This window comes from Danio rerio, chromosome 17, assembly GCF_049306965.1.
Source record: "Danio rerio strain Tuebingen ecotype United States chromosome 17, GRCz12tu, whole genome shotgun sequence".
Classification (NCBI taxonomy): domain Eukaryota; kingdom Metazoa; phylum Chordata; class Actinopteri; order Cypriniformes; family Danionidae; genus Danio; species Danio rerio.
Window position 1 is genome coordinate 26542806 of NC_133192.1, and position 22950 is coordinate 26565755.

A 22950-nucleotide genomic window follows, 5' to 3' on the forward strand; every position below is an offset into this window, starting at 1 on the left:
AACTAAAAGTCTGTGTGCATATACCTAATTCACTAAGGTGGTATTGACAAATGTAGAGCAATGGACTTGTATCTGGCAATCAGATGAAATTTCAAAACCAGATACAGTGATCTTTCATTTGCTAGCAACAGTTTTACATTAAATTGGTTTTAAAATAAAAGTTCCTAAGGGAGTTAATATAGTTGAGACTACAGAATAACATTATTAAATCAAATCAAATCACTTTTATTGTCACATCATCAGCAGCACGTCTGCTATGATGAGTGAAAAGCAGACAGTACAAAATACAGACAGTGCAAGTACAACGACTCCCAAAAAGAACAGGAAAATGTAAAATGGACAGCGATATGTGCAATGAATAGGTGTTCACAAAGTTGTAGTCAGTATTGTTTCAAGATAGGCAGTATTGTTTTATTGTTATTATTTGCAGTGAATGTATTTTTATTTTCCATCAAGTGGTTGTAGCTAATTGCATCTAAATGTATTTAGATTTGTTCACTTGTTGTTGTTTTTAGTAAAAACCTTGAGTTTCAAGGCTTTCAGTTCGTTTGTAGTTAGATAGCCAACCGAAAGATGTTAACAGTGTGTTTTGAGAACAGTGCATATACTGGATGGTCTTAAAAGCTTTCGAAGACTTTAAATGTGTTTCCCTACTAATTCAACCTAGTTACATATCTTTAATCTGTAAATATTTAATGTTGCAATGGAAATCTTGGCTAATTCCCAGTTCGCATGCCACTACTAAGTATGGTATGGTCATTAAACTACACCCATTACAACTCAACAACCATGATGTGTGTAGTGTAGTGCAACAAATTGTGGAAAATACTCCTCAAAAAGCACATAAAGATGCATACAGTATTTTGAACATTCACTGGACACAGTTAGCAGATTTAACCTACTATTTCCACATATTAGGAGGATGCTGATCCTTATATCACATACTATATAGTATGCCAAGCATGCGTATTGGGATTTAGCCATTGCTAACAGGTCTTCCTTTATCCATAACAGAGCTCTCAGGCCTTATTTTACAGCATTGTCCACACATTGCCCTCTTCTGTGCTGGAGAGCTATTTCTTGAGTAATAAAAGTGGGTTTTACAAACATATCTAGAACAGACCCACAGGTGCTTAAAGTACAGGACAAAACTGACTGTAGCAACTCTGGACACGCATTAAGACGCTCACTGGTCCCATTTCTACAATATGAAGTCATTGCAAGTCATTTCAGTGGGCAGGAAATACCTGACAGAGCCTTATGGGTCATTTAAGTGTAGTAAAAGCAGTGTTTCTCTTATTGGAAGGGTTTCCTGGTACTGCACATTTCATTGGCTGCTTGTGCATTGTGTGCCTTGTCTTGCTCATGAATGTGGGCGTTTAACCACCCAGCCTCAATATTGTTGTGCCACTGTGATTTTATCCATTGATTTAACTCTTAATGGCTTCAAAATTCCAAAATGAAAGCACTTTGACTGTAAGGTTTCAAATATTAACCACAGAGACCCGAAGCCTGAAAAAAAAACATGTGAAAACAAGCCTCTTTATCTCTGTGTATCTTCATTTCTGTCAGCTGATTGTTGTTGTTTATTTTCCTGAGATCATCCTAAATGTCTGCAATCACGATGATCTGTACCTAAGTGAATGTTAATTATTTCTTTAAATAATAAAATGACAACTTTTACATGAGCTGTTTTAGACCGTTGCATGGTGGTCTCTGAATTAGGAGTGTACTGTAAGCTACTAAACCTCTCTCTACTCATTTCTCTTCACAAACACACACACACACACACGTGCACATTTGTTTGTTTTCTCTTTAACTGGTAAGAGTTATACTACTTGATCTGCTGTAATAATAATATTAATTTCCTTTTGTAGGCCTATGCAAAGTTCATAGCTGAGCAAATTGCCACAAGCAGTAACACTTTCGATGTCATAGTAAATAATCCAGCGTGACGTTATGCAAAAGCGCGAATTGATGAGAAGGTTCTGCATGGCGATTGGGGATTATGATTTCGATTCTGATATTGTTAGCTTTACTAGAACTTGAAGATTTAATTCAGGTTGAAGTGATTTTTTTTGTACTACTTTTTTTTGTTGCGTTGAGGGTTTGGGATATTGCTTTTCTGTGGTGTATGGTCTTTAAAACACACAGTGGAAGAATGTTTTGTGTTCATTTGGAACAATGATCACTTTTCATCAGGTGTTTCTATTTTTTAACAAGCTTCTCGTGAATAGTTATTGTCAAGGCTCATGATGCAGAATTGAGCGTGTTTGTACTGAGCTCAGAATGACGTGTGTATGTATGTTGTGTTTGTCTGTTTTGTCTGTCTGCGGTGTGAGAATGTGGTCTGGCTTCAAAAAGTTTGTGTATGTTTGCTTGTAGGAATTCAGTTCCATCTCCCTTCTTCAGGCAGTGTGGATCGGCCATCCCAACAACCACCAGGTAAAGACACCCCAATCATCTTTTCATATTTACTCCAACTAGTTGTTAAAAAACAACATATTCTCTTATATTTGTTCATTATTATGATTTTACTTTATTTTAAAGTGCATGCATTTACATAAACACACTGTGTGCTTAAAATATACTTGACAAAGAAAGTACTGCTAAAGATAACTTCATAAGTCAATGCTAGTGCGAACCCTGAACCTGTCCCAAAAACTAACTGCCCGTTTATTGTAATTATTATAAAAATATTTTTTAATTATAAATAAATGAAATATTTTAAGATTTAAATGTTTATTGTGTGAAACAATATTTTCAAAGTTTATATATAATATGTTTAAAAGAATTTCTTTGAATGCTGTTTTCTGATTGCATTGCAGAATTATGGGTAATGTAGTTTCTCACTTGGATATCAGTGTATAATATAAACCCGAGATTAACTAATCCAGGTGATGACTTACCCAAAAGCATATATTATTGATTAATATTCATTATAAAGGTTTGTAAATTTTTAAAAAATCAGTTGAGCTATGAGGAAAAGAAAAGGTATTTTAATGTCCAGAACACGATTCTATTTGGTCTAAGACCTTTTATTGATGTTCAGTATTCAAATAAAGTGCTTTAAGGACTGCTGGAGTATTTTTCTAAATTAGTCTTTGCTCGAAATCATCCCAAAAGTGTATTGGGTTGATGTCGAACTCTGTGCGGGTCATTCAAGTTCCTCTACACCAGGGATCACCAAACTTGTTCCTGGAGGTCTGGTGTCCTGCAGATTATAGCTCCAACCCTAATCAAACACACCTGAACAAGCTAATTAAAATTTTACTAGGTATATTTGAAACACCCAGGCAGGTGTGTTGAGGCAAGTTGGAGCTAAACCCTGCAGGGCACCGAACCTCCATGAACAAGATTGGTTAATCCTGCTCTACACCATTTCTTTATGGACCTTGCTTCGTGCACTGGTGTACAGATGGAACTGAAGAGGCCATACCCAAACTTTTCCCACAAACTTGGAAGCATAAAATTGTCCGAAATGTCTTGAGATAAAATTTCAAGAATGGACCTATTGCACAGGTGGCAACCTATCAATGTACCACACTTGACAAACGTTCACAAACGTTTTTAGACGCATCTTCATGACTTGGTGCTTGATTTTTTTACACCCGTGGCCATGGAAGTGTATGGAACACCTTAGTTCAATGATTAGGAGGGGTGTCACTTATTCCCAGTGCTTTATGTGAGTGGGCGGAGCTATACTGAACTCGTTTGACATTTTATGTATAGCATTGTGAGCAATGCAATAAAAATTATGGTACAAAAGTTATTTCTGGGGTGACGCGGTGGCGCAGTAGAAAGTGCTGTCGCCTCACAGCAAGAAGGTTGCTGGTTCAAGCCTTGGCTGGGTCAGTTGGCATTTCTGTGTGGAGTTTGCATGTTCTATCAAGCGTTCGCGTGGGTATCCTTCTGGTGCTCTGGTTTCCCCCACAAGTCCAAAGAAATGCGGTACAGGTGAATTGGGTAAGCTAAAATTGTCCGTAGTGTGTGTGAATGAGCGTGTATGAGTGTTTCCCAATAATGGGTTGCAGCTGGAAGGACACCCACTGCGTAAAAACATGTGCTGGATAAGTTGGCGGTTCATTCCGTTGTGGTGACCCCAGATTAATAAAGGGACAAAGCTGAAAAGAAAATGAATGAATGAATAAAGTTATTTCTGGCGTGATATTTTTTTTAAGGTACACATTTGTACCTAACAAGTCCACATTGGTACCTTAAAGGTAGTAGTACCTTTACTCTACATCAGGGATATCAAACTCTGCAGCCCTGCACAGTCTAATTCCAACTCTAATTAAACACACCTGATCAAACTAATTGAGTCCTTCAGGCTTGTTTGAAACCTACAGGGAAGTGTAGGCTGTGACCCTCCAGGAATTGAGCATGACATCATTGCTCTACATGTTAAAACCTAAGGGTGTACTCACACTTGACTATCCGAACCATGCCCCAGCACGTTTGACCCCCATTTCCCTGTTCGTTTGACAAGTGTGAGTGCTCTAAACCAGTTGGCCAGCCCTAGCCTGGTTGGAAAAGGTGTGGTAGAACGCAGTTCAGTTGGGCTTTGGCGCATTACGCTTGTAGCTCAGCACACCTGAGCGAGAAACTGAAGACCCGATGTCACTTTTTTTTATATCTATATATATATATTTAGGGGTTTTTCACCTTTATTATGACATGACAGTAAAGAATTCATACAGAAAAGCATTTGGAGCAGTGAGAGGGGAAGGATAAAGGACCTCAAGCCGGGAATCGAATTCGGGTCGCCGTGAGCACGTTGGTGCTATATGTCAGTGCACAAGACCACTAGGCTATTGGCGCCGACCCGACGTCACTTTTAAGGGACTGTTTCATATGGATTTATTAATCATTCTAACCTGTTAATGAACGTGAACTGTCATAGTTTATTAAAGATACAACCCCCCACAAAGTAGAAAAGTGTACCTTTTTAAAAAGGTACTACCCCAGAGACAACGTTTGCACCTTTATATCTGAGAGTGTTAAATGTGATTGTTTGTTTAAATGGGGATATTTAATGCAGACAGATGAGAAAAGTGGTTGAAAAAAAGACCATTGTGGTCTTTTATAAACTGACAGTGAAGAATTGGGCATTTTGCATGCTGAATTGTGATTTCATTTAATCTTTTACATCTGTTAAAACCCCAAATTGTGATTTTTGTCCCCCTTCCACATATTTCATCATTTAAAGCTGTTTAATGATTCCCAAGAGCAGCAAACTTAAAACAAAATGACTGTCATCAACTTTAACTCTCTTCTTTTGTAGCCTTGTAAACAGTGAGTATTTTTCTCTTGTTTTGTCAGTGTGATGGACTCTCACTAACTCCTTCTCTCTCATTTGCCCCTTCCTCTCTCTTGATAGCAATAAAAGCCCAGATGCCATCACTCTCGGCTCATTTGATAAAACGGGCAGCGCAGAGAGAGTTATGAGTCCCTGTTGCATTATTTGTTTGGCGGTAACATCTATTTTTGTACCAGTGCTGAATCACTCCTCTCTCGTTCATTCTCGGCCCTTCAAACTCTCTTTCTCTCTTCCACTCCCTTGTTGTTACAATCCATCTTTCTCTTTTAATCTCTCCTTATCTCTCTTTCGTCCAGACTGTCTGACTCAGTTGTTCATATGACCTTTCTGTGAGATTTTAAAGCTGGCTAATGCGATGAGAGGTGGCTTTGACTTATTAAGACGTACAGCAGGATCTTGAAGTGATATTATCATCATTATGACAACTGGAGTGAAAGGCGAACTGAAAAATTGCAGTGTCGCATCAATATTTCAGTAATGACCTCTAACATTTGTATGAGTTTTTATTGTTTTTTTATACTATACCATTTTTTCTTAGATTAAACTTTTAGATTTTTAAAATGAAATGTAATTTAGACCCCAATAAATGTTTTAATAAATGTGATGTTATCCAGCAACCCGTAATATACTCATAATAGATTTAAAGCATAATAGATCCTTAACAATGAATCATCTTTATAAGTGAAGAATGAACTTCAACCACATTGAAAGTATGCAACAGTAAAAAAACTTATTTTTAATATCTCTTATGCTTATCAAGGCAGCATTTATTTAAGCAAAAATACAATAAAAATTTAATATTAACATTTTATTAAATAATTAACAGTTTTCTATGGAAATTTGGTAGAAATAAAATTATTGTGAGTCATAGCCAAATTTCCAGGATTATTACAGTCTTCGGTGTTGTATAAAAGAGAAGAAATAATCAAAAATTGTGTGTGTGGGTGTGTTTTACATCTATAAATATACCCAAAATCAATACACACACACACACACATACACACACCCTCACCGGCCACTTTTTTAGGTACAACTTACTAGTACTGGGCTGGACCCCATTTTGCCTTCAGAACTGCCTTAATCCTTCGTGGCACAGATTAAACAAGGTTTGCTTCGTGGCAAAGATTCCTTGGAGATTTTGGTCCATATTGGTCCACATTCCAAATGTGCTCTACAGGATTAAGATCTGGTGACTATGGGGGCCATTTGAGTATAGTGAACTTATTGTCATGTTTAAGAAACCAGTCTGAGATGATTCACACTTTATTACATGGTGCATTATCCTGCTGGAAGTAGCCATCAGAGCATGGGTACACTGTGGTCCTAAAGGGATGGACATGGTCAGCAACAATACTCAGGTAGGCTGTGGCATTGGCACAATGCTCAGTTTGGCAAGAAAATATCCCCCACACAATTACACCACCACCTCCAGGCTGAACCTTTGATACAAAGCAGAATGGATTCATGCTATCATGTTGTTAACGCCAGTTTTTCCAATCCTCTATTGTCCAATTTTGGTGAGCCTGTATGAAATGTAGCTTCAGTTTCCAGTTCTTAGCTGATAGAAGTGGCTTCCAGTGTGGTCTTCTGCTGCTGTAGCCCATCTGCCTCAAGGTTTGACGTGTTGTGCATTAAGAGATGTTCTTCTGCATACTTGTAACAAGTGGTTTTATGAGTTACAGTTCCCTTTCCACATACCTAAATGAGGTGTTGCTATGTGATTGGCTGATTAGAAATTTGCATTAACAAGCAGTTGGACAGGTGTACCTAAAAAAGTGTACTTAAGACTGTGTGCATGTGTGTGTGTGTGTGTGTCTATATATATATGCATTCAGCAACTTTTATTTAAAATAGAACTGTTGGGTAGTATTTTCTGTCCCTTTCAATTATGTTGTAACTTTTCACTCATCAAAAGTCTAAAAAGGTACACTAAATTAGAGGACAAATCAAAGCTCCATTTATCAGCCTAGTCCAGCTGTGTGGATTAAAGCAAAAAGAGATTTGTTGATAACCTTTCTCTCATCAGAACCCGCGGCAGGCTTCACATTCTGTTCACAAGCACATCAGAGCACTGTTTGTCACTGCTTCTTTCTCTTATTAATGAAGGGAGAGTTGGTGTTAGTATTGTGCTCTGTATATTAACGCATTATAATTAGCAGGCTTCTCTTCATTTTGAATGAGTAATCAGCAGCACAGTGTTTTCACTCTGTGTTCAGAGTATTGGTCAATAAATATGTAATAATCTTGGTCTCCCTTCGGTCTTGAATATTTGATAAGATCGTGTTGATGTGCAGGAGATATTTGACTTTAAGCCTCTTTCTCTCTGTCTATCAGCGGTCACCTACACTCCTAGTACACCCACCTACAAGAGGACACCTCCGCCTGTTCCCCCTCGCTCCACCTCCAAACCCCTGATCTCCATCACGGCGCAGAGCAGTACAGAGTCCACGCAGGATGCCTACCATGAAGGACAGCTGGCCAGAGGTCTGTTAACCACAGCTGTCTGAGTACTTTTCTAAACTTTTATAGTGTTTAGTTTTGAAAGAGCTTTTATGTTCATATTTTTGGTTTTGCTAATGAGTTTTGGTCTATTATTTCTAGTTTTATTTATTTTTGTCATTCATTTTCTTTTCAGCTTAGTCCCTTTATTAATCCAGGGTAGCCACAGCGGAATGAACCACCAACTTATCCAGCACATTTTTATGCAGCGGATGCCCTTCCAGCCACAACCCATCTCTGGGAAACCATTTATTTTTGTGTTAATATTATTTATTGTAGCACTTGTTTCAGTTAGTTTTCATGGCAACATTTTGCATTGTTATTTAGAATTTTTAATTATTATTCAAGCATAATTTCTGTTACTAACAATAATATTTCTTAAATTGATTTAATTAACAATAACAACACTGCTATTTTGTTTTTACCTAAAACAGATTTTTTTTAACTGTATAGCATACAAAAATTTAATTTATTAATTTCGTAATTCATTCAGGTTTTTTCAATAGAGACTGAGATCAATGTATCGTAATCCAATCCAGTCAAAGGCTCCATCCCCCACCTGCTGCCCAATTTGTGTGTGTGTGGCCTAATGCTGAGCTCAGACTGCATAATTTTTAAAAGTAGTCATGTTACAGATGTTTTCACACTGCATGACTATCTGGAGTAGCGTTCTGTCTGTGCTGTGTTTACACTGTAGGATGTATCTGCAACATGGGGTTTTACACTGCATGACTTTATAATAAAAGAATAGCTGACAACGTTGTCTCTGTCTACAATCTACGTCTCTCACAACCACACACACGTGAGAAGTGACATGGAAACAATGCAAGGTCATGTAGTATATCTTTTGTTATTTACCAAATATGAAAGAAACCTTTAGTGGGGTAGAAAATGTACTTATTTTGCTCACCTGAGCTTTGAATGGAATTAGCAATTTCTTTTAAACTTTTTTCTTTTTCGACCTGGTTGTGATATTGCTCACACGTCAAACAGACATGAGTGCTCTTCCTTCATTTCTTGGCACCGAAAAGAAGCCTTTTAATTTCTCCCCCAAGCTCCCGCTGGCCTGCAGATACCCACACTAATGGATACTGCTCTCTGATTGGCTGTCAACAATGTCATTTTCAATTAGAACACATCTCACATGGCATGATTTTGAATCTTTTTTTGAATTTTTATGGTAGTCAACACCTTCAAAATTGATAACATTGCATCATTCGTGTCTATATTAGTATTTTTGGGTGACTTTTCTTTATTGTTGTCCACAGGTTTCTGGGGTTCAGACGGGTCGAGTCTGAGTTTGGGTCGAGCCCTTTATAACTCCACTGACAGTCTGGACAGTGCCAAGGCCGTCACTATCGCCATGGAAGCTGCTGCCATGGCGATGGCAGGAAAGAGACACCCCTCCACCGACAGCCACAGCTCAGTTATGACCTGTGATAAAGCTGTGCTCGTCTCCAAGGCAGAGGAGTACCTGAAAACACCAAGATCATCTATAGGAATACAGGTGAATCTAACATCCTGCATCACTATTAGAGTGGGTCATGCAAAAATAAAAAAACATATATAATTTACTTATTTTTATGTTGATTGAAAACTGCATGGTGTTCTGCCTTATTGACCTATAGAAAGCAAAACATCTGTACAGTATATTTTATTTGTATAAGTTTATGGTATAGTGATTGCTAGTGGGTTTTAGAAGAGTGCTGGATTCCACTGACTGACAGTAGTCAACATTTGATGTGGATCAAAGCCTTTTATCAAAGTTGTCCTAAAACCAGTGTGTACTATTGAATGTTCTCGTGCTAGGGCAACTTTGAAGACCTTTTTTGATCCATTTCAAATGTTGACTACTGTACATCAAAATATATATTTTTTTCTTTTCCACAGAAAGAAATAAAGTCTTACACATTTAGATTTTTTTTTATTGAAATGTTTACATTTGGATGAACTATCCTGGTTTACAGTGTGCGTTTTTAATACCAACTTTTTTCATTTTTCATGTCAAAGACAAGTCTGACAAACCTGACAAGTTTTAGGAACAACAACAAAAAACTTGACTTCTAGTTGATTATTTGTTATCTGAAGTGGCTTATATGAAAGACAAAGCCCTCTAGATTACGCTTATTTTACCAAAATAAAATATAAACATGCCTTGATTTTTAATTATTTAATTAGGACAGTCAGGTCTAAATTTATTTTGATAAAAGTTTTGTCACTTACCAAAAATAATGTACAGTAGTAGAAAAAGAATGAATAGTGTGTAGGAACCCCAAACTTTTCCTTCACCAAACTTGACTGATTTCTATGTGAATCTGGAGTCCATGCAGGTTCCAATAGGTCTTCTGTAGTATTCAGAACTTCAGAACTTCTGACACATTTCCAAATTATTGCAACTGGGATCCACCACAAGACTTTTGTCTGTGTAAGTGTTAAGTGCAGTAAAGCTGTTTTCATATAAACATTCATTGGACATGCAGTTTTTTTTTTTTTTATTTAACATTAAATCGTAGCATAATAGTGGCAGATCATGTTATATCTTGTTCAGATCATGCACCTAAAGCATAATGTTTAAAGTAAAAGATATTATTAGAATGTCATTGTTTCATGCACCAAATATAAAAACTCAAAATTCTGATTTAACATTAGTAAAGTTCATAGCATAAATATAATCATTATAATCATTGATATTGATCATTGTGAAATAATATATTGACTAAATTATAAAATAATCTTAATGTATTTATTTTATTCTTCTGTTTTTGTTCAAAGCCAAAAAATTACTATGTTATAATAAGCATTATTATAACCTGCACACAGCGGATGCCCTTCCAGCTGCAATCCAGTACTGGGAGATATCCATACACACTCATTTTAAAAACTAATTTCTATTTTTCTGGTACTGATTTATTTTGTCTTTACCATGATGACAGTATTAGTAGATAATATTTTACAATATACTAGTATTCAGCTTTAACTGAGTTAAATAGGTTAACAAAGCAAGATTGTTAATTAAACAAAGTCAATGGACAACAGTGGTTTGTTCTAGAGCCTAAAATATTCATTAGGGAGCTAATAATATTGACCTTAATAATTATTTAAAATGCTTTTATTTCAAACGCACAAAAAGACATACCATGTAGTATGTTCTGCAATAGAAAATACTGTGAAATATAGTTTGGTTTGTTAAATATTACTTGGGAAATATTTGAAAAATAATCAAAATTTCACAATAGGGCCTATGATTTGGTTTTTGTCTGTTTGTATATAATATAGGCAAGGGAAGTTTATTTATATAGCATATTTCATACACAGTGGCAATTCAAAGTGCTTTACATAAACAGAAATAAAAGAGACAAGTTTAAGAAAAATAAAAACTAATAACAAAAACGATTAAAAACAGATTAAATGTGTTAAAACATGTTATAAAACAATGAGAAAGAAGAGAAAAACATAATATTATATATAATTTTTTCTTATTTTCAATTTTCCCTGCTTTATATGCTGCCGACTATATAATATGTGTTTAAGGCAGGGCAGACCTATTTCAAATGAAGTCAGTGTTGTTCAGAAAATCTCTTTGAAGCATTTATTTTGTCTTTTTTTTTTTTTTACACTTTTGTCTCTTCACCTTTAACTTTAAGTTGAAGTCTGCATTTTCCTTCAACTTCCCTGCTGTTTTGAGCTCTCGTCTGTCCTCGAGAACAAAATATTAATGAAAAGAGTGCTGAGTAGTGATAAATCCCACCCACAGGCACTCACGCAGACTGAATCTTACCTAACCAAAGCAATGTAGGTTATTTTGGAATCCAAACACAGAAGTATATACAACCCCGTACACCTCCAGTCTGTGTTGGTACTCTAAAAATAGCTTTCTATGAGTCATCGTACCGCAATCCGTTAATTAACATTCAACTCAGGCTTCAGTGAATGGGCTCTCCCTCTCTCTCCTTCCCTTAATCTCCCTCTTTCCTCATCCTTCTCTCTCATTCATCTTCTCTTAATTCCCTCTCTCTCTCTCTCTCTCTCTCTCTCTCTTCAGCAGTTATCTGTCTTTGCCTTGTGAATATCTGTGTTGAGATCATGTCCTAATAATGTTAAATGTTTTTGCCTCTCTCAGCCCTATTGCTGTATCTCTTTTGCATTCACTGTCTACACTGCCCCCTATAGGTTATGCACAGAAAGGACAATTAATTGCCAATGGGGGCTCCATAAATATTTATTACCGGCCATGAAACAGAATTTTGCATTATTATTTTTATTAAGAAATATGTTCGCCCACAAGACTGGAATTATTTAGCAGTTTTTTCCTCGCGCATTAGTGGCAAACAGCACATGTCCTTATCACTGTACAGGATGAACAAGTCTCTGTCTTTCGATGAAACTGAATCTGCATTTTTCAGGTTTTCTTTTACTTACTTTTTGGCTGCGTAAAGAAATAGTTCAACCAAAAATGAATATTATTTAATCATTTACTCTAGTTTTTCTTTCAGATGAAGACAGTCAGAGTCATGATAAGATATAATGATGTATCTTTCCAATTCTCTAATGCATTAAATGGTTTCCAGATATTTTATGCTTGGTTTTTAAGACGTTTGGTTCTCATTATAAAAGTAACCATATTAAACTACAACTTGTAGTTTACTAATGTATCCCCTAAAAAGAATTTATGATAATCTTTAATTATTAATTTTGTATTATTTATTCTTAATTTTTGTAATATAGACTATTTCAATGTGGCGATGTCATTGGCCCACATTTCCTGCTTGCCATGAAACTATTTCATAACTGTAACAAGATAGGTGGCTCTTTTTGGATTCTCGGAAGCTGTAGAATGAAAAAAATGTTCAACAGGAAATATTTTGGAAGCATTGTTTTTGTTTCCGTCCCTGAAAATGATCCATAGATTGTTGGTCAAGGGGTTGTTAGCCAGCAGCTAGCTCTCTGCAACTCTCACATGGTTACCCACTGAAGCTAATCACGGTCAGTACCTTGATGGGAGACCAGATGGGAAAGCTAGGTTGCTGCCAGACGTGGTGTTAGTGAGAGCAGCAGGGGACACTCAACTTGTGGTCTGTGCGGGTCCTGATGCCCCAGTATAGTGCAGGGGACACTATACGGCTCAGTGAGCGCCGTCTTTCTAATGAGACATTAACCCAAGATCCTGATTCTCTGTGGGTAGGGGTTTTAACCGTGGCATCCTGGTCAAAATTTGCCCACTGGCCTCTGTTCATCATGGCCTCCTAACCCATATCACAATTGGCTTCATCACTCTGTCTCCTTTACATCAATTAGCTGGTATGTGGTGTGCGGTCTGGCACAATATGGCTGCTGTCACATCATCCAGATGGATGCTCCACACTGGTGGTGGATGAGAAATTCCCTTGAAAAATATGCAAAGCACTTTGAGAGTCCAGAAAAGCGCTTTTTAAATGTAAGGAATTATTATTATTAAATATTATTATTATTATTATTATTCTGTAAAAAAAAAGAAAGAAAAAGAAAAATCATGAATAAAAAGTAAAAGAAAAACAGTAACCACATTTACAAGTTTATTAAATGGCTTCTGGCAATTGCCGTATGTGCATTTACGAGAGAGTGGAATTGATGTATGAGAAAGGGTGTAGACTTAGTGGGAGCTAAGGTAGGTAAATTTATAGTGTTTTTACTCTCGCCATAAAAATAATTGTAGTGCTTAATGACTACATGTTTGGCCAAAAACACTCACACGATGAATAAATGCAGCAACAGCCCACTATACTTCACTAGTGTTACATTTTTCATGTTGTGCAGAGGAGAAGGTTTTGGTGCAGTTTTTTTCATACATGAAGACGGGATGTAGATTGTTAGCAGTGTTTGAGTGTCAAGAAGATCATTCAAAAATCCTCTTTATTGTGTCAGTCGATTTCCCTTTTATCCTGCTTGACTGAAACTTATTTTTAAGGCCAGACTGCTGATGATAATGCTCCATTTTCTGGTTCCACCAATAGCTTTTGTGTGTTTTTGTTTCTTTGTAGCAGCTTGCCTAGATATCATTTAATATATTCAACATTCACTTTGCATTGACTCGTGATTATGGTTAAGTAAAGAAATGGTTCACACAAACATTTTAAGTTTTATGTACTTTTGCTTTTCATGGAAATTCATCTGTTCATCATCAATAAAGACAGACAGCAGTGTAGGTTACAGTCACTTTAAGAATTAATGATCAGATATGATATTAGATACACATACAATATAATAAAAGATAACTGATGGTGAATATTTGCTAAAACATGACATAATGTGTGTGTCTAATGCAGTAATAGATTAAAACATTAAATTCACTTTCATGTCTGAGATTTGGCTTTCAATGTGTGTGCAAAGAAAATGTTCTCATCTATATATTTTTTATTTATGTCTGCACTTCTCTTTCTTTCAGACACTGACATTTTTTATTAATGGTGTTTATTATTATGTTATGGTCATTGAAAGCTTTCTTAGATTTCTTATAACGTTGTCATGTGGCTTGAGAAGACTTGAAATATTGCACATAAGTCACGGTTATAAAATCTAAATAATAAATAATAGTAATTATGCAATTAGCTGTCTGTTTAGGGGATAAAACAGAAATCTAAAATCTGGACAAATATTTTAGATTTCTGCAATTATGCAATTTTTGATTTCAAAATATATGCAATTTTAATATATCTTTAATATTGTTAAATATCAAATATTAATTGAAATAAAATCAGGGTGTCCGGGGGTCTTAGAAATTATTAAAAGTTGATAAATCAATGTAGATAAATTTAAGGCCCTTAAACAAATTAAAAAGCCTTAAATGCTATTTTGCAAGGTATTAAATTTTATATAATTTTTAAATATGTAATGTATTGTTGTATGCTAAAGTTCGCCTGGATTAAATCTGTGAATATCAGGATGCTGTGTAGTTTATAAAATCAATGAAATCCTACTAAATTTCACATCATGCTGCTTTGTTTACTGCAGTAACCAGTAACTCTATAGGCGCAGACCTGCTGAATTACCTAGATTTAATATATTTTTATTCAGTGTATGAATCATGTTTTAGTTTTGGATTAGCTTCTTACATCAATATTTAGTAAATATACTCTTAAAATCTTGCCAGTTTTTCCGGTCTTAAAATGTATGGTAAGAGTCTTAAAAAAGGTCTCAAAAAGTATTGAATTTCACTTTCTGTCATGTATATACTCTGAAAATATATATTTATTTTTATCTGTGAAATCCAAGCATGAACTTGCATGTCCTTTTTAAGCTGTCCATCCTTTGCAGTTTCACAACACCGGATTTTCAGGTTTATATTAATGTGGCGGAATGACTGATGTGACGCATTCTGCCGTGGTCCACAATATCGTTTTGTATCCATGAAGAATCCCTAAGCACACAAAGTTGTCATCTTTTCAGACTATCAAAAAATATAGGGAAACACCGCTCACATAGCTATAATCCTGTAGGACTGGCCAAAAAAAACTTCATATTCTGGCCCTTGCTCTATCATGCCTGACAGTCTGAGTCCCTCAAACAGAATTCCTGCGTCTTTACATTGTCAGCAGTCAGACTGATTTGTCTGAAGTGAATCATCTTGTTCTCTGATTCGGAGGTGACCGTTCCTCTGTCTGTCCTGCTCCAGCACTTCTGTGACTCACACACTTTTGTCTTCAGATGGTTTGATGTTCTTAGCGGTGACAGACACTTTTAAGCCTCCAAAGTCTTTTGTGAGATACCTGAAAGACTGACCTTCAGTTCGTTATCAGAGATATTTCATTTTATGTTTTTTTTTTTGTTTTTGACTGGGTGAATTTAACATCTCAGGAATCAATTAAAACAGAAAGCTTTTACAGTAATAGTCACCGAGTCATAATTGGTTAAATAAAATATTGCTTAAATATTTAGAATATTACATACAGTATACAGCTGACCAAATCTTTAGGGTTGGTAAGATTTCTTCAGTATAAGTATGCTGCTTTGTTAACATTGTTAAAGAGCCCCGATCATGCATTATAAAAGGTTATATTTTGGATGTGGAGGTCCCCAACAACAGGCTGATATGCATGCAAGTTCAAACAACACTTTCATTGTTTTATAATATTTAATTTTACCTAAATTCGCAATGACTCCCATATGATTTGTTCAGCGATTCATTGGTTCCCAAACCCCTCCTCAGCGCGAAGCTAATCTGCGCTGATTGATCTGATGACCCAGTCTGTTGTGATAGGTCGATTGTGTTTAGCTCAAAAGAGAAACGCCCACCAATATGAAGTAGCAGAGAGTATGTGAGAGCCCAATGCAGGAATGCAACAAAGCAATGCAGTTAAACACCAGCATATTGCTCTACTCTTAACGCTAACCCCAAGTAATAACAATGACACACATTCAGTATTAATTCACACAGTGGCAAAAGCTGAACTGAACCGTGCCTCGAGTGTGAGGAACAGCTTATGGTGGTCATAGCAAAGACCAACAGCAGAGGATTGCAAGTTCAGATATGCATTTAAATCTGTAAAGAAAGAAGCACGCGCTGCATTTTCAATGTGGTTTTGGACAATATGTGAAAAGCCCTATCAATATTAAACCTGAGAGATACAGTACAAGCACTGATCTATAATAGATACGAGCCGTGTGGAGCGATTACATGTTACAACACACAATTAAACACATATTTTGCAAACTGCACAAAACGAGGCAATTATTTTAATGTCACTTACATGTTATGATCCGGAGGAAGAAGAAACTGGTCCATATGAACTGTAACAGTTACTGACAAAGTCCCTGACAAAGTCTGACAAAGTCCCATACGTAATAGTCTCTGCTGCTCCTTCCTTTTATAGCAAATGTCTAATGAATCCCTCATTGCAGCGTAGGTTATTGTATCAATCATCAGAAGAATGACTGGAACAAACACAGCACTTGGCTGGCTATAATGTGGTATTGTTGTGAAAATTAACTTTAACCCAGGGCCGGAGTGGGACTCCTTTTCAGCCCTGGAGTTTCAAGCCTCAGACCGGCCCACTTCAGTTCACGACTGACTATATTAAAGAGCCCATATTATACATGAAATAGGGTCATATCCTGGTTGTAAGGGTCTCCAACAACAGTCTAATATGCATGCAAGGTCAAAAAACACTTTCATGGTCTTATAATCTGCATTTATTTTTAGCTAATTATCCCAGCGACTCCTGTATGAATCGTCCAGTGATTCATTTGTTCTCAAACCCCTCCTTAGCGCGGAGCTAATCTGCGCTGATTGGACCGATGACAGTCTGTCGCGATTGGTCGACTGCCTTCAGTCAGAGAGGGAAATGGCCAATAGCTAATCAGCAATTTAAAAAGTAATCACAGTTCATACACGCTCGATAGTGTAGACGTGGATTTTAGCTGCCACACTATGGCGAGTGGATAGTGCCACGGATAACCGAACGAAGGAGACAGTCGTGTACTCGCCATACCACACACACACAAAAACACACACACACACCTCCGGATGACAACGCTCCCGCTTCCGCCCGCACCCGCCAGGTTTTAGCCTGAGAACCCGCTCCGTTTTCTGCCCGCCGCGCCCGGTCCCGCTAGAGCGGAGAACACAACCAAAAATCTCCCAGTATACAGTCCAGACAGCCAAGCTGTCTGTATAAACACATACACACACAGCACAAAGCACACAAAGCTCGTTCGTTCGTTCGCTCTCTCTCTCTCTCTCTCTCTCTCTCTCTCTCTCTCTCTCTCTCGCTCTCTCTCTCATACGCGCGCGTGCGCACTAACACACACACAAGCACCACGCAGACTCTCTCTTTCTAATTCGCATAGCAATATCCGTGATATTGCTAGACAGCCCGCTCCCGTCCCAAATTAAACCCGTTACCGACCGCTCCCGCGATTTATTCGGAAATTTATTCCCGCGGCTGTCCCCGCGCCAGATTTCTGCGGCGCGGGAATAAATTTCCGAATAAATCGCGGGAGCAGAACTCTAGCACGGAGCTCCATAAACAAACAGCACGCGTCGCGTTTTTAACGTGACTTTGCACGCGATAAGATAAAATATCCAGTTAACCTGATACAGTACACGCGGTTACAAGTAACAAATCACAACTAAATACATTTGCAAGCTAGAGTAAACGAGGCAACAACTTTAACCGCACGTACTTACACTTGAGAAATGGAAGAAACCCATCCTGACGTCCATCAGTTACTCTTTACTGATCCTTCCTTTAACAAACTCAGATGAAGTATTCTTTGTAGCATGTAGCTTCCAGAAGTTTCCAACTGCTTGGTTATAATGCTGATGTTTCATCTTTGGGTAGAGACTCAATATAATGTCCATCTGCAGTGTGACTTCAATCGACCGGCATGTTTGTGTGCGTGTGTTTGTGGGTGTGCGTGTGTTTCTGGGTTTCTGCGTCAGAGGGCGGGGCCTCAGGTTTGAAATCTCCCGGGTTTGCGCGTGCACGTGAATAACTTGGTTTCGTTCATACGTCATGGCGAAACACCTAATGAGTCGGTATCAAGGCGACTCGTTTGAAGCACTATGAGTCGACTCTTTTATAGATGAATCAACCGTTTTAAACACTGTATTCTTACAGATTTAAGCCTTAGCTGGATACTTCACTTCACTTAGAGCTGTGTTACACACTACATGGAGGGGAATTTTCAAAAACCCATAATATGGGCTCTTTAAAATAAGGTTATTTCCAATTCAGTTTCTAATTACACTATCACGTCTTTTTTTTTTTGAGAAAACAGCTGCTTTAGAACTTTAAATGTTCAACAACCCTAACAGTATTATATGTCTTAACAATAAAAATGAAAAAAATAAATTACTCAGACGAGGATCAAACCCGGGTCGGTGGCGTCATAACCTAACGTGCTAACCACCATATCATCATTAACCTGCAGGCTGCATCTTGCCCACGAGGCTGTGAGAAATAGATAAAAAGAGTAGAGCTGCGGTAAAATAATGAATAAGAAGACTGTGGTAAAGTAAATAAATAAATTATTTTTAAAAAGTGTGACTGCTGAGAGCAACAGATTCTGGAGCTAGGGACACCGGCCCTTGTGGCCAAAAAACGGACCGGCCCACCGGGAATTCTCCCGGTCCTCACGATTAGCTAATCCGGGCCTGCTTTAACCCTTTAGCCTTTGCAGCTGAATCTCCATCTGTCAGTGATTGATGTTTTCATGTCATGATCAGTCCCGTGATCCCCCGTGTTCCGCTAGTGTCTGAAGGAAAAAGGCACGTTCATGTTTTACCAGATCCAGCACTTCAAATTTGGTTATGTACCGTATCGACGTTGATGCGTTTAAGCAAAAGATCCGTACTAACATGGTTCATTTATTTCACTCCGAGTCGACTTTTTCGTTAAAGAATCAATAGTTTTAGACACGATGCACTTTCAGATTAAAACCTCAGCTGAATGTGTTCATTCACTTAGAGCTGTGTTACACACTGCATGGAAGCTCATTTTCAAAAACCCATAATAGTGGCTCTTTAAGCAAATCGTGATACTTTTTTGGTAAAGCAAAGCACCCATTTAAAAATGAAGATTATGGATTTAGAAAATCTGGAGAACAAAATATTTTAAATAATGAAAATTTTGGCAGAGTGAAGTCAATTTTAATCTTTGTTTATGTTGTATAGGGATACTTATTTGTCAGGCCTCTAGATATTTATTTTATCTTATGTTTATTTTAATGTATAATTGATGAATTAATATTAAACATTTGTTTTATGAGTGTATAAATAGAACAACATTTATTTAAGAAAACCTTCAAATTTCACATTCTGTTCATATTATGTTTTGTAATACCGTAGTTTTTGCTGATTTGATGTGGCATATCAGATTACTCTGCAGCACAAGTAATCATATCATTCCTTCAACTTTTACTTGTATTTATTAGCATGAAATAAACATGAATGAACATGTCACATTTCATGTAATCAGTGTTGGGCTTAGCTGTTAACTATAGCCTTTAATATAACTGTAATGTGTCCAAAATATAAGAATGGTTCAAATGAGTTTGAAACAATAATACATTTATAATGCAAAATGAAGAAATATGTGACTCAGGTCTACAGAAACCAGTGTCAATGTTTTGAAATTGAGATTTACACATCACCTAAAAGCTGGATAAGTACGCTTTCCATAGACTTAGACAAAATATTTCAATATAAAAATAATATTTGGCTGAGAAACAACTATTTGAAAATCACATTTAAAGTTGTCTCAAAGAAATCCTTGGCAATACACATCACTAATCAAAAATGTTATTATGATATGCTGTATGTATGGAGGGAAATTATAAAATTGACAATGTTTGGCATAAAAGAAACATAAAATCTGTAATTTTGCCCCATAATACATTTTTGGCTATTGCCAATATATACCCGTGCAACGAAAGGTTTTGTTATGTAGGGTCACATATTTGCAATAATATACCTTTGCACATGGTCAGTCTGTGTTTTCATTTCAGGTGGAAGCAGCAACTGATTCAGAGTGTGAAAGCAAAGGCTCTCGAGAGTATCAGTCTGTTGGGATTCAAGTAGAGGACGAGAGACGGTAAATACTGCCCCATTGCCTCTGTTTTACCTCTATGTGTGAAGGGTGTGTGAGATGTTACACAGAAACACCAGCTGAGTATGAAATGTTGTTGGTTTCATTGGAGGTCTGCCTCTCTCTCACACAGACAGGGCCGGTTTAAGCGCTCCAACAGTGTCACCGCCGCTGTTCAGGCTGACCTAGAGTTGGAGGGTTTCCCTTTAATGGAGGATAAAGGCCTTCAGTTTGGTGGAGGTTTCCAGCGTCACAGCGAGCCCAGCACTCCAACGCAGTATGGAGCCGTCAGGACCGTCCGCACACAGGGTCTCTTCAGCTACCGTGAGGATTATCGCACCCCCACGGAGCCCCCGAGTCCCCAACGGAGCCCCGAGCCCTGGCTGGAGCCCTCGCCGCGGGAGCCCATTGCCACTGTGGCTGTTACAGTAACACCACCCCAACCGTCGGATTCAGGGAGAGCGTCACCCTCCTGCAGGAGAGACGGAAGCTGGTTCATGCAGCTGCTCCACACGGAGACCAAAAAGATGGAGGGATGGTGCAAAGAGCTAGAGGGAGAGGCGGAGGAGAACGATCTGTCAGAGGAAAGTGAGTTAACGCAGCTCCGCTTCTATGAGCCGTTAAATCTTTTTATTATAAAATTTGTTTGGTGGAGAGTTTGGCTCCAGGTTTCAAAGTGGCAGGTATGAATCCAAAGAAGTGTCACATTTAACCGTGAAATGTTGTGGTTATTAAAGGCTCATGCTGAGAGCGCTGCCATGTGAGCAATTATGTCTGTCAACATCTGTCAGGTTTCCATGGCAAAGAGCTGAGAGACACACCGAGGCTCTAAACATCAGAGACAATGAATAGCAATGAGTGTGAAAAAATGCAGTAGAGTCTGATCACTTGTGTTGGGGAGTATTAAAATGAGCAAATTTAATTATAAATTATATTATATCACCCTTTACATTGACCAAAGTTCTTTAAAATGTCAAAAAGTAACTCAAACACAAACCACAAGTGAAGTGAGTATTATCAAGTATGGTTACTTATACTTAAAAGTAGCCCCAAATGCTGGAACCCAACAGTTCCACAATCTCCATCACAATGCAATGACCCAACACCAAGTGGCAACTCGATGCCAGATGTATTTTAACATATATAAAAGAACTGGATGACTATTCCAGAAATGTTGGGAAGCCACAGAAAAAGCTTGCTTACCTTTGATTTTCAACCATGATTCTTGTGTGGAAAGGAGGATGTGGTGGCGCAGTGGGTTGCACGATCGCCTTACAGCAAGAAGGAAGTTGGTTCGAGCCTTGGCTGAGTCAGTTGGCATTTCTGTGTGGAGTTTGCATGTTCTCCCTGTGTTTATGTGTGCTTCCTTCCGGTGCTTCGGTTTCCCCCACAGTCCAAAGACATGTGGTACAGGTGAATTGGGTAAGCTAAAATTGACCATAATGTACATGTGTATGAGTACGTATGGATGTTTCCCAGTGATAGGTTGCTACTGGAAGGGCATTTGCTGCGTAAACCATATGCTGGATAAGTTGGTGGTTCATTCCGCTGTGGCGACCCCAGATTAATAGAGGGACTAAGTCGAAAAGAAAATGAATGAATGAATGAATACATTTTTGTGTGGTGATCTTTTTTTCAACATGGTACTGTGGAGCAAGGAAATGTAGATCTTTAACAAATATTATCAAAACTTTATAATCAACTCTAAAATGAAGGATTCCACTTATGTTCTGAGTACATAGTATATTGAATTTGATGAGGAGCATTCTTCTCAGTAGTCAATGTTGCCATTATCCTTTGATGCTTGTAAAATAGCTTTGCAGCATTTTACTTTCATCTTCAGTGTCATATCATCCCTCAATCATCTTTCTAATGTACTTGTTGTTTCTCTTTAAATTTAGAGGATAAGGCAAAGTCTAAAAAGTATAACAAATTTACTGCCGCTGTTAGTCAGTTGTAGCTTTGATCATTTTAAATATGTACTGTACTGTAATGTGATTACAAATAGAAAGAGCTCTATTTTAATGATCTAGGCGCAAAGTATTAAGCACATGGTGCAAAAGCATTAAGGGCGTATCCAAATCTATTTTTTGCTATTATAAGGATGGAAAAATACGCTTTGCAGCCCAGGTTGAACTTATTCTCTTTATGAGTTATGGATGTGTTTTGAGCATAACATGCATGAAACCAATCAGAGTCTTATCTCACATTTCCTTTAAGAGTCAGTTGCGTCGCACCATGGCACATTTGCATGGCAAACTTTGTAAGTGGAAACCATCTGCATTGCGAGGATATGAATGAGCTCCCTACATTTGGCCTCTTTACTTTAATTTTACTCTTTACCTCATCCCTTATTTTTATGAAGTAAGGAAACGGTGTTGTACCCACTCCACTGAAGACATCCATTAGCCTACATATTTAATTTAGTTTGCTAAGCGCAAAGATTTGCCCCATATGGTGATGCATATGTCTCCAAACCCAGATAGATGGACAAATCTAAACTTGTATTTATTAAACAAATATAAATATGCATAAAATAAATAATACTGCTAATAATAACATTATAAT

The 22950-nt window shown here is 37.5% G+C and overlaps 1 protein-coding gene across 15 annotated transcripts in view; it reads left to right on the top strand.

Annotated features, from left to right (window-relative positions):
* The window catches only part of dlgap2a (discs, large (Drosophila) homolog-associated protein 2a), a 249913-nt gene that overhangs the window by 220480 nt on the left and 6483 nt on the right, over positions 1-22950 (top strand). For all 15 annotated transcript variants that reach the window (XM_073928550.1, XM_073928553.1, XM_073928556.1 and 12 more), the window contains 5 exons: positions 2386-2445; positions 7655-7804; positions 9088-9326; positions 20303-20388; positions 20516-20970. In XM_073928550.1, the coding sequence (XP_073784651.1) occupies positions 2386-2445; positions 7655-7804; positions 9088-9326; positions 20303-20388; positions 20516-20970 (990 nt within the window). The remainder of the gene's footprint in view (positions 1-2385; positions 2446-7654; positions 7805-9087; positions 9327-20302; positions 20389-20515; positions 20971-22950) is intronic.